This window comes from Cebus imitator, unplaced genomic scaffold, assembly GCF_001604975.1.
Source record: "Cebus imitator isolate Cc_AM_T3 unplaced genomic scaffold, Cebus_imitator-1.0 Scaffold91, whole genome shotgun sequence".
Classification (NCBI taxonomy): domain Eukaryota; kingdom Metazoa; phylum Chordata; class Mammalia; order Primates; family Cebidae; genus Cebus; species Cebus imitator.
The window spans coordinates 2,602,750-2,613,523 of record NW_016107406.1 but is presented as its reverse complement, the minus strand read 5'-3'; the positions used below and the strand labels follow the sequence as shown (position 1 = coordinate 2,613,523).

The 10,774-nt window shown below is 51.4% G+C and overlaps 1 protein-coding gene across 1 annotated transcript in view; it reads right to left on the bottom strand.

Annotated features, from left to right (window-relative positions):
- LOC108309004 (villin-1) overlaps nt 1-10,774 on the bottom strand; it is a 34,098-nt gene that overhangs the window by 7,408 nt on the left and 15,916 nt on the right. The window contains exons 9-17 of the mRNA XM_037740895.1: nt 10,008-10,108; nt 9,782-9,919; nt 9,023-9,181; nt 6,845-7,024; nt 6,344-6,489; nt 4,771-4,915; nt 4,082-4,270; nt 2,648-2,716; nt 529-669 (exon numbers count right to left, since the gene is read on the bottom strand). Of these exons, the coding sequence (XP_037596823.1) occupies nt 529-669; nt 2,648-2,716; nt 4,082-4,270; nt 4,771-4,915; nt 6,344-6,489; nt 6,845-7,024; nt 9,023-9,181; nt 9,782-9,919; nt 10,008-10,108 (1,268 nt within the window). The remainder of the gene's footprint in view (nt 1-528; nt 670-2,647; nt 2,717-4,081; nt 4,271-4,770; nt 4,916-6,343; nt 6,490-6,844; nt 7,025-9,022; nt 9,182-9,781; nt 9,920-10,007; nt 10,109-10,774) is intronic.

Sequence of the window (10,774 nt, the reverse complement as noted above, 5' to 3'; positions counted from 1 at the left end):
GAGACAGTCTTAGTCACCCAGGGTGGAGTGTAGTGGCATGATTTCGGCTCACTGCAACCTCCGCCTCCTGGGTTCAAGAAATTCTTGTGTCTCAGCCTCCCGAGTAGCTGGGATTATAGGCATGTGCCACCAAGCCTGGCTGATTTTTGTGTTTCTAGTAGACATGGGGTTTCACCATATTGGTCAGTCTGGTCTTGAACTCCTGACCTCAGGTGATCCACCTGCCTCGGCCTGCCAAAGTGCTGGGATTACAGGCATGAGCCACCACACCCAGCCTTGTTTGTAATACCCTTCACAGCTCCTATACTTCACCTTTCTGGCACTTAACCCTGAAATTAAATCATAGTGGAACCAGGCTTCTCTGGTCTCTCTCCTCCTGGGGGGTAAGCTGGCATGAAGGCAGAATCTCATCTGTCTTGTTCACCAGGGCATCCCCAGCACCTAGTCACCTACAGGGCCAAATCTGGGCATCAACTACAGTGGTCCGACAAATGGACTTCTTTGTCCTCCTTTGAGAGTCTGACCTACCTCCTTCCTGCTGGGGTCCACACCCTCGGGGAGCTCCTCTACAGGCTTGTTCACTAGCTTCTCCAGGGGGAAGATGGGCAGAGGCCCAGAATTGAGGTTGGTGTTAGCATTGAACACGTCCACTTTGGGGCTTGTGATCTCCTAGGAAAGAAAAGGAAACCATTGGTTACTTTAGCTGGTGCACAGCTACCTCCCAGGCTGCCTTTCTCTCTCAAGTCAACATTGATGCTAGGGCACCACCTTCAAGAAGCCTCCCATATCCCACCCCACCCTGCCACACACACACTCATAAGAACACAACATAGGCCAGGTGTGGTGGCTCACACCTGTAATCCCAACACTTTGGGAGCTGAGGTGGGTGGATCACTTGAGGTCAGGAGTTCAAAACCAGCCCGGCCAACATGGTGAAACCCCGTCTCCACTAAAAATACAAAAATTAGCTATGTATGGTGGCAGGCGCTTGTAATCCCAGCTACTTGGGATTAGCGGAGGCAGGAGAATCGTTTGAACCTGGGAGGTGGAAGTTGCAGAGAGCTGAGATTGTACCACTACACTCCGGCCTGGGGGGCAGAGAGAGTCTCCTCAAAAAACAAAAACAAAAAAACCCACAACATAGAGCTTAGTGGTCTGTTCTGATCAAAGTCCATTAGTGGAAAATAGGTCTTTTCTTTAATGACTCATTAACTTCCCCATGGCTTCCTCCAGAGTTTGAGATCTAGCCTGGATATTTATGACCCTGTCTCTCTTATCTGTTGTGAAATTGTCATCCATAAATTCACTTAACCTTGACCTATCTATGCATGCAAGTGTGCACTGTCAGTCTACCAAGAAGGGGTTCGTGAGTGCCGTAGGTTTCAACCATCTGTGGATTATACCACAGAGTGCGTGTGAACGTGTTCTTGAGTTTTGGATGCATTCCTCAGAGTTAGCTCTGTCTTCTTCCCTCTATAAGCCTGTGAGCATCTTAAAATAAAGGTTTTGATTTCATATTCCCATATCCAAGGCCTAAAGGCTAAATACATTTCTCTTCAGGTTTTTTTTGGGGGAGGAGGGTTGTTTTGTTTGAGACGGGGTCTGGCTCTGTTGCCCAGGCTGGAGTGCAGTGGCACAATTTCAGTTCACTCCAACCTCTGCCTCCTGGGCTCAAACCAACCTCCTACCTCAGCCTCTTGAGTAGCTAGGACCACAGATGCACACACCATGCCTGGCTGGGTTTTTTTTTTTTATAAAGATGGGGTTTCCCCATATTGCCAAGACTAGTCTCAAACTCCCAGGCTCAAGTAATCCACCTGCCTCTGCCTCCCAAAGCGCTGGAATTACAGGTGTGAGCCATCACACCCGGCCTAAATACATTTCTGTTGACTCACTGAAAGACCAAATGAGTTGCAGTTATTCTACCGAGAAGGGACCCCAAGGGTGGTGATTTCTATTTCTTAACGTGTAGTCCATTGACTACATGAAATTACCTTTTTGAAATAAGATTTAAAAGATGCAGATTCCTAGGTGCCAACCCTCAGTCTGTAAACCAGAATCTTTGGGAATGGGGCCTTGGAATCTGTTTAATATGCTTCCCCCTCACTCTCTGCCCTCCATCTCCCAGACTCCATGTATGATAACACTTGAAAACCAGGCTGGGTGTGGTGGCTCATGCCTGTAATCCCAGCACTTTGGGAGGCCCAGGCAGGTGGATCACTTGATCTTGAACAAGACCAGCCTGGCCAACATGGTGAAACCCCATCTTTACTAAAAATGCAAAAATTAGCTGGGTGTGGTGGCACGCACCTATAATCCCAGCTACTTGGGAGGTTGAGGCATGAGACTCACTTGAACCCTGGAGATGGAGGTTGCAGTGAGCCAAGATCACACCACTGCACTCCAGCCTGGGAGGCAGAGTGAAACTATGTCTCAAAAAAAACAAAAAAAAAGAATCGTTTTACTAGGAAATTGAGGAAACAAAACCACTAGAGGCACTGGAGTCAAACAGCAAGAAGAATGAGAAGTGGGGAGAAACAGGAGGGAAAGCACAGGGCACTGGTGTCTTCTCTGCAGCATTCTTGGCTCCCACAGGCCTGACACCAGCTGGCCACAGCAGGGCCCTGCCACCCTGGCCCGGACTCACAGCAGTGATCTGGCTCCAGTCTCTAGAGTTGCCAAGCTCCTCCTTCAGGTCCTCATAGGATTTTGTGTTCTGCATATAAAGTAAATAACAGATTAGAGCTGGGTCGCAACAGAGGGGATGGATGAGAAGCCATTTTCCTTCAGGAATGGAAAGAAGGCTGGTCTGCGGCCTTCGGGAAAGGAAAGAGGATACTCAGGCTGAGTCTGGAGGAGGGTCCCTGAAAAAGGAGATTCGATGGTGAGGTTGGGACCAGAGGGGCTGCCAGATCAGAAAAGGGCAGGGCAGGCTGTATTTATCCCAGTTCAGCCCGACATGGGGATGGGGAGGATCTCTTCCCATCTGCCTGGGCCAGTGCAAGCACCCACGGGCAGTGTGGAGAACCCTGCCTAGGCTATGCAGGCTCTGGGGAATGGAGGGCTCCTGGCAGTGGGCAGGGGAGTCCCCCCAGATCCTACAACGGAGCCCTGCCACAGAGGAGTGAAGGGACCATGGGCTCTCTGAGGAGTCCCATCTCCATATCCTGGAGCACACTTATGCTGAATGAATGAGTGAATGAATGAATGAGGCTGAGAAGGAAGCCAGACACTTGAGGTGAGGGAAGGGTGATAACTGAAGTGGCCCGAGAAAACCTGGCATCTCGATTTGCTGCCTTGAGAATTGTTTGAATCCATCCTCAAGACTTAAATTCAGCCCATCTAACTGCAGAATTTAAAATTAAAAAATAAAAAAACCAGATTTAAGGAAATTAAGCTTTCTGTTTCCCTAAACTCATCTGTTATGCCAGTTTAGAGCACCCAGAGCCACCAGGCCAGGCCTCACTCTACTTTGGCCTTCTTCTGACAGAAAACCTTTGCTGGAGTTCCTTTTGGGGGATCTGCCCCCTGCTTCTGGGTGGGGCCAGTTTGAGAAATGCACCGGGGGAGCCTGGCACACATCCCTCAGGGAAGGACCACACACATGACCTATTTTGCTTAGAATTTAGCACCAGGAAGACGTTTGTCAGTTCTTTAGAACCGACGTGTTTCAGCTGGCTCTGAGGGTCCGCCGTGTGGCTGTGATGATGAGAACATTCTCACTTGTGCTGCCCAACGCGGTGGCCGCCTGCCACATGTGGCTAGTGACAAACTGAATTTTGAACTGTGTTTAATTTTCAGTAATTGGTACGTTTCTTACCTATACTATCCAGCAGCTTCACTCTAAATGTAGCATGCAAACAAGGCACTATAATTAGCCTTAGTTTTTGATAGACTTCTTCCCTCTCCCTCACCAGGAAGCCTAAGGGCCTCCACGCAGCCTTACTTTCTATTCGAAGCCTCCTCTAACCCCTTTCTAAATCAGCAGGTCACATGTCCCCAGGAGACAGAGAGGCCTTCGGGAGTCAGCCTGCTCTCCAGGCAAGGCTAGAGCAGGATGTGCTGGGATGAGGCCACTCACACTCCACTTGAAGGGATCCCAAGCCAGGAACCAGCCTGTGAAGGTGGGGGGCTCATGTCCCTGCTTCACCACAATGATGGGGGTCTCGGGGTCACGCCCGCTGGGATGGGTCTTGAGGTATTCCTGCACCGTGATTGCTGCAGCCTTCTTCTCCTCCTCGTTGGCATGTTTCCCAATCCAGAAGAAGACCTATTGAGAAACCCGGGAGGTCAGACCGTCCTTCCTGTCCTCCCTGGCCTCCAGGGATCTGCCTCAATTGTCCAGCAGTGAAGCCCTGACCCTGACCCTGACTCTACCACTACCAGCCAAATGACCTAGGACAGGCACCAACTGGCCTTGAATTTGTATCTGGGAAATTATGAGGTTGGACAGACGACTTGTACTTGGATATTCTGCAAATGTGTGACTCCTGGACTGTCTAAAGCTCAGGATTCTCAAAAACACTCCTGCTGCCATGTGAAATAAATAGGACTTTGGGAGAGAATTCATTCTTCCCTGCAGCCCCTCTGAGTCCGTTCCTCCCCACCTCCCTTCTTTCTTATGCTCCTGGTGTTCATAATACCATTTCCAGGCAGAAATTACATGAGGGCCAAGAAAATGTTGACACTTATCTAACCCTAAAGCCACTCTTTCTTGGCCCTGGAGATTGAGGTGGCTGGGAAGGGGGGTGCCAAGGCCCTCGGTCCTACCTGGTCCCAGACATCTAGTAGGAACACATCATCCTCTTCCAAGTCGTCCTGATTGAAGTCGGGGATCTCGGTGGCCAGGAAGCGCCCGGTCTGGTTGGAACATTCAAAGAGCCGGGGGGTGATGACCTGGTTTTCTTCCTGTAGTCTGCAGGATGGAGAGAAGATTGTACTGGCAGAAGGAAGGTGTGGCAAAGGAGAATCCAGGACACAGAACTCTGAGGGAGGGACTCTGGCATGGAAAGGCCATCTCCAGCAAAATACCCTGTCTTCTGATTGACAAAAGGGTCCCCTCTCATTCCAAGAGTGCTCTGAGGGAGAAATTTCCACTGCTTTCTGGACATGCATTCCAGTGGCTTTTGCAGAGCCTTGTTAGGAAGTTCTTCCTGATATCTTCCCTCCATCCCTCCTGCTGCTACTGCAGTACAGGCCTTTTTGCTTTTGAACTAGGGACTAGTGGATCATGGATATTCTCTAGAAAAACCGCTTGAGGCTGGGCAAGGTGTCTCACGCCTGCAATCCCAGCACTTTGGGAGGCTGAGGTGGGCAGATCACGAGGTTAAGAGATGGAGGCCGTCCTGCCAACAGGGTGAAACCCCGTCTCTACTAAAAATACAAAAATTAGCTGGGCGTGGTGGCGCATGCCTGCAATTCCAGCTACTCGGGAGGCTGAGGCAGGAGAATTGCTTGAACCTGGAAGACAGAGGTTGCAGTAAGCCAAGATTGCACCAGGCACGGTGACTCATGCCTGTAATCCTAGTACTCTGGGAGTCTCTGGTAGGTGGATTACCTGAGGTCAGGAGTTCAAGACCAGCCTGGTCAACAAGGTGAAACTCTGTCTCTACTAAAAATACAAAAATTGGGCTGGGCGTGGTGGCTCACGCCTGTAATCCAAGCACTTTGGAGGCCAAGGCGGTGGATCACCTGAGGTTGGGAGTTCAAGACCAGCCTGACCAACATGGTGAAACCCTGTCTTTAAAAAAAAGAAAAAAAAAACAAAAATACAAAAATTACCCAGGCATGGTGGTGGGCGCCTGTAATCCCAGCTACCCAGGAGGCTGGGGCAGGAGAATTGCTGGAACCCAGGAGGCAGAGGCTGCAGTGAGCTGAGATTGCGCCACTGCACTCCAGCCTGGGCGACAGAACTAGACTCTGTCACAAAAACAAAACAAAACAAAACTTTTTGAAAGAGGGCTTGTGGCTTGTGCTCCTCAGCATCCCAGGCCTGTCTCAGGACCTAAAGGCAGGCTAGGCTCTGGCACCTTCTTACCGAAAGGCAAACCTGTAGCCCTGCCCCTCTCTTTGAGCTGCCTCCTATGGCCAGGAATTCCCTTTGCCAAAGAAAACTCCACCAGGTCCTGGACATACTGTAGTGAGCAGCACAGACACAGCCCCTGTGCCAAGGGGCTCCAAGGGCATGGGCTACCCTTTATTTATCTTGTAGCCCTGGGGGCCTGGCACGGTGCCTGACATAGAGTCCTCAGTCCATGCCTGCTGTGGGCTCTGGGTGTGGGGATGGAGATGCTGAAGGCTGCCCCACCTTGGTAACCTGGAGGCGGGGGGACCTGGGAGTTACCTCTTTGTGTTGGCATAGGGAGCCTTCCCGCCCAGGGCCATCCAGAAGTTGGCTGGCTCCTGCCCTTCCACCACCACTTGCTTCTCTGTCCGGGAGATGGTGTCAGCAACCATCTTGGCCATCTCCCGCTCGTCCCCACTACAGCCCTGGGAAAACAAAGGGGTTGGCCAATTTCTAGTGCCACCCCTACCTCCACCCCCCTACCATATTCACCGCACAGAGTTCCGGGGTCTAAGAAGGCTCGCCTGGGTCAGGACCCACCGTGTGTCTACAGGGCACACAGGGACAATTCCATGCTCTCCTCTGTCCTTAACATTCCAGAGAATAGCAGAGAAAACTAGAGAGTCTTTTCAAGGGTGGGCGAGGGACTCTAAGAGGCAGTGCATTCTTCTTACGGAGATTAAAGGAGAATCTCTGTAAGAATACCGAGGTCTGTTGCATAACTGGGGGACTCCCAGGACCCACTTGGGAATGGGGAGGCCTCTAGGCCCTTGAACACACCTTCCCACACCATAGGTAGCAGCAGGACTGGGTCTTGAGGACAAAGACATCATTGGAATTGAGGGAACTGGCCCGCGCTGGGACCTCAAAGGCCTTGGTGTTGTTGTCTCTGGTTCCCTGGACCTGGAACAGCCGTGTGGAGGGCCCAGACTCCACGTTGTTACCTCGGGAGGTGCCTCCCTGCAAGTGAGGGGAGAAGGCAGGGAGAGAGACAGGAGTCACTTAGTAAAGAAGATGATGAGGGAAAGAGGGGAACAAAGAACCAGAAAGGGAGAGGGTAGGGCGGGGCGGCCTGCCCTGCAGCTCCTCTGATGCAGTGTCGTCAGGTCTTTCTAAAACATTGCTTCATCATGGTGATTCTCTGCTCAAAAACATTCAGTGAGTCCCCACTGCTTATAGCCTAAAGCCCAGCTCCTCAGCGGTGCCTTTGAAGGCCCCACATGACGAAGATGCAGACTGCCTTTGCAGACATTGCTGCTGCCACCCTCCAGCTTAGCTTTGCCAGGCTTTTTTTTAGACAAAATCTCGCTCTGTTGCCCAGGCTGGAGTGCAATGGTGTGATCTTGGCTCACTGCCTCCCAGGTTCAAGCAATTTTCCTGCCTCAGCCTCCTGAGTAGCTGGAACTATAGGCGCGCGCTACCACGCCTGGCTAATTTTTGTATCTTTAGTAGAGACGGGGGTTCAGGGTTCACCATGTTGACCAGGCTGGTCTCAAACTCCTGACCGCAGGAGATCCACCTGCCTCCGCCTCCCAAAGTGCTGGGAATACAGGCCTTAGCCACCGCACCCAGGCAGCTCCATCAGGCTTCTGATGTTCCCCATGGAGCCTCTCCCCGGGCCCTTGTCCCTGCTGTGCCCCTGCATTGCATGCCGTCGATTTACCTCTGCTAAACTCCTCAACTCTGACCCAAATGTCAAGACAAATGTCTCCTCCAATTCCCCACCCGCCCATAAATTCTATGGCATTCCCAGATTATTGTACTCCAGCCAACAAGATGATAAACTGTATTAATGTGCCGTTCTTCTCCTTGCTTGGGGACTTGCAAAGGACTGTGTGTTTCAGGTGCTCAATAGGCAGATTATTGCTTAAATAGTTGCATTAGATGTCTATTTCATTTTGTTGGAAGGCACCAATGCAGTTTGCACCGGTGCATCATTTAGGCAAATGTAGCCAAAATATCTTCTTTTTTTATGTAAAGTATTTAAGAAGTTGGAGTGTAGATGGCAGGCAGTACTTGCAGATGGTGAATGCTCATTACACATCTTCCTTCCTTCCTCCTTCCTTTATTCCTTCTTTCCCTCCCTTTCTCCTTCCTTCCTTCCTTCTTTCCCTCCCTCTCTCTCTCTCTCTCTCTCTTTCGATGGAGTTTCATTCTTATTGCTCAGGCTGGAGTGCAGTGGCACAATCTCAGCTCACTGCCACCTCCACCTCCTGGGTCCTGCCTCAGCCTCCCAAGTAGCTGGGATTACAGACATGCGCCACCACGCCTGGCTAATTTTTGCATTTAATAGAGACAGGGTTTTGCCATGTTGGTCAAACTGGTCTTGAACTCCTGACCTCAGGCGATCCACCCACCTCGGCTTCTCAAAATGCTGGGATTATAGGTGTGAGCCACTGTGCCTGGCCATATATATATACACACACTGTGTGTGTGTGTGTGTGTGTGTGTATAGAGACACACACACACATATATATATATATATATATATTTTTTTTTTTTTTTTGAGATGGAGTCTCGCTCTGCCACCTAGGCTGGATAGCAATGGCAGGATCTCAGCTCACGGCAACCTCTGCCTCCTAGGTTCAAGCAATTCTTCTGCCTCAGCCTCCTGAGTAGCTGAAATTACAGACACCAGCCATCATGCCCGGCTAATTTTTGTAGAGACGGGGTTTTACCATGTTGGCTAAGCTGGTCTTGAACTCCTGACCTCAGGTGATTCACCCACCTCAGTCTCCAAAAGTGCTGGGATTACAGGTGTGAGCCACTGCACCCGGCCCAATTACACATATTTCTAAAGTAACCAAATGGGTTGTTTCTATTACCAGTTACACATAGATGATAGAGCCTCCAGGGTAGTCTCCTATGAAGAACGGGCTTCGCCCAAGCCCTGCCTTCACCACCCATCCCCTTCCCCATCTCCTGGATGCCTGTCTCACCCCAGTTCAGGAGCCATACCTGGTAGACAACCATGCGTCCCTTGAAGATGGACATAAGATGAGGCGGCTCCTTGCCCATGGGGACCCGGATCTGGACTGGTTCACCATTGTACTTCTGGTCGAGGATGACGGCTTGATAAGCTGATGCTGCAATTTCATCTTGGCTGGCCTGGGAGCCCTGAGCAGGAGGGAGTGAGTGGGATCGTGTCAGCCCCCAATTCTGACCCCATCCTCAGCCTCAGCAACAACTTCATCCCCAATTCTAATCTGGTTCTAAACTCAATTGTCTTCCCCACCAAACTCCGCCGTGAAACAGCCACAACCCTGATCTGACCCAGACCTCAGTTCTGACCTCAACCTCAAACCTAATTCTTTCCCAGACCCAGCCCAGCCCTGACCTACCTACAACCCCAGCCTTGACTCGGAACTTCCTCCTCTCCTTTCTGTTCCTCCCTCAGGGAAGCATCACAGGCCCCACACCACTCACTCCCAGCACCTACCTGCTCCCTCCCATCTAGACACAAAAACCCATGGGCAGAGCAGGTGACAAGAATGTGCAGAAGGCAATTAAAATTGGAAGGGAGACTCAGAGAACCAAAAGGAAAAGGGCTGTGAATGGGGTACTAGTGGGACCTCGTAGCCAAAGCAGTCCATCTTGAAGGGGTGAGCTCCCCATCCCCAGAGGAATTCAACCCAAGGGTGATGGCCACTTAGCAGGAGTATGTACAAGGTGGAGCTAAGCCAGCTGTGCTCTAGGTGGGACAGGGCGGGACCTGACCTGCCAGATGTAGAGTAGGTAGTGCTGCTTCTCGCCGATGAGGTAGGTGTAGAGCAGCAGGTAGCAGTCGCCCCCGTAGAAGTGGCCTTGCCACTTGGAATCCACAGGTGCCAGCTCTAGGTCCTCAATACGCCACACCTAGGGCCAGTGTCAGGCCAGGGTGACGTCCAGAACAGGCTCCACCATCCCTGCTCCACCCAGCACGGGCCTCTCTGCCCTCACATACCTGCACGTCTCCACTCCCATCATCCACCATCTTCTGCTGGGCAGCCACCTGGGGCTGGACATGCATGGACGAGGCATCGAACTTCACCTGCTCCACCTTGGCTAGAGTGGGAGAAATCATGACACCAGTTGTCACCAGCGGAGGGCCCCCAGGTCCTCACAACAGCCCTGAATGGCAGCTACAATTCTTAGACCCATTTTCAGATGAGGAAACCGAAGCAAGAGAGATTCAGTAGTTTACCTGGTTGCGTAGAATGTGCCACAGCTGCAGCAGAAAACTGTATTTCCCTGCTTCTAAGACTCCTGCCTCATCAGTGCCTCCCAGGGAGCCAGGAGAGGCACAAGAGCAAGCCTGTGGCTTTACTGATCTACTCCGTCCTGACCGCTGCAGCATTCAGACTTCAAGCCTTGACCTTGTCTCCCAGCTCAGGCGTGAGCTCTGTGATGATGAGGGCTATATATTTTCGTTTCTCCTGCCCCAGCTGCCAGTCACCAAGCTTGCCTTCAGCAAATACTGGCTGGTAAGAGGCTGAAGCTATTTGATTTCCAGGGAGGCCCAACCCCATCCCAAATGAAACATCACTCTCAGCTCCCCCGATTTTTTTTTTTTTGAGATGGAGTTTCACTCTTGTTGCCCAGGCTGGAGTGCAGTGGCTCAACCTCAGCTCACTGCAACATTCGCCTCCTAAATTCAAGCGATTCTCCTGCCTCAGCCTCCCGAGTAGCTGGGATTACAGGCATGGCATGCGCCACCACACTTGGCTAATT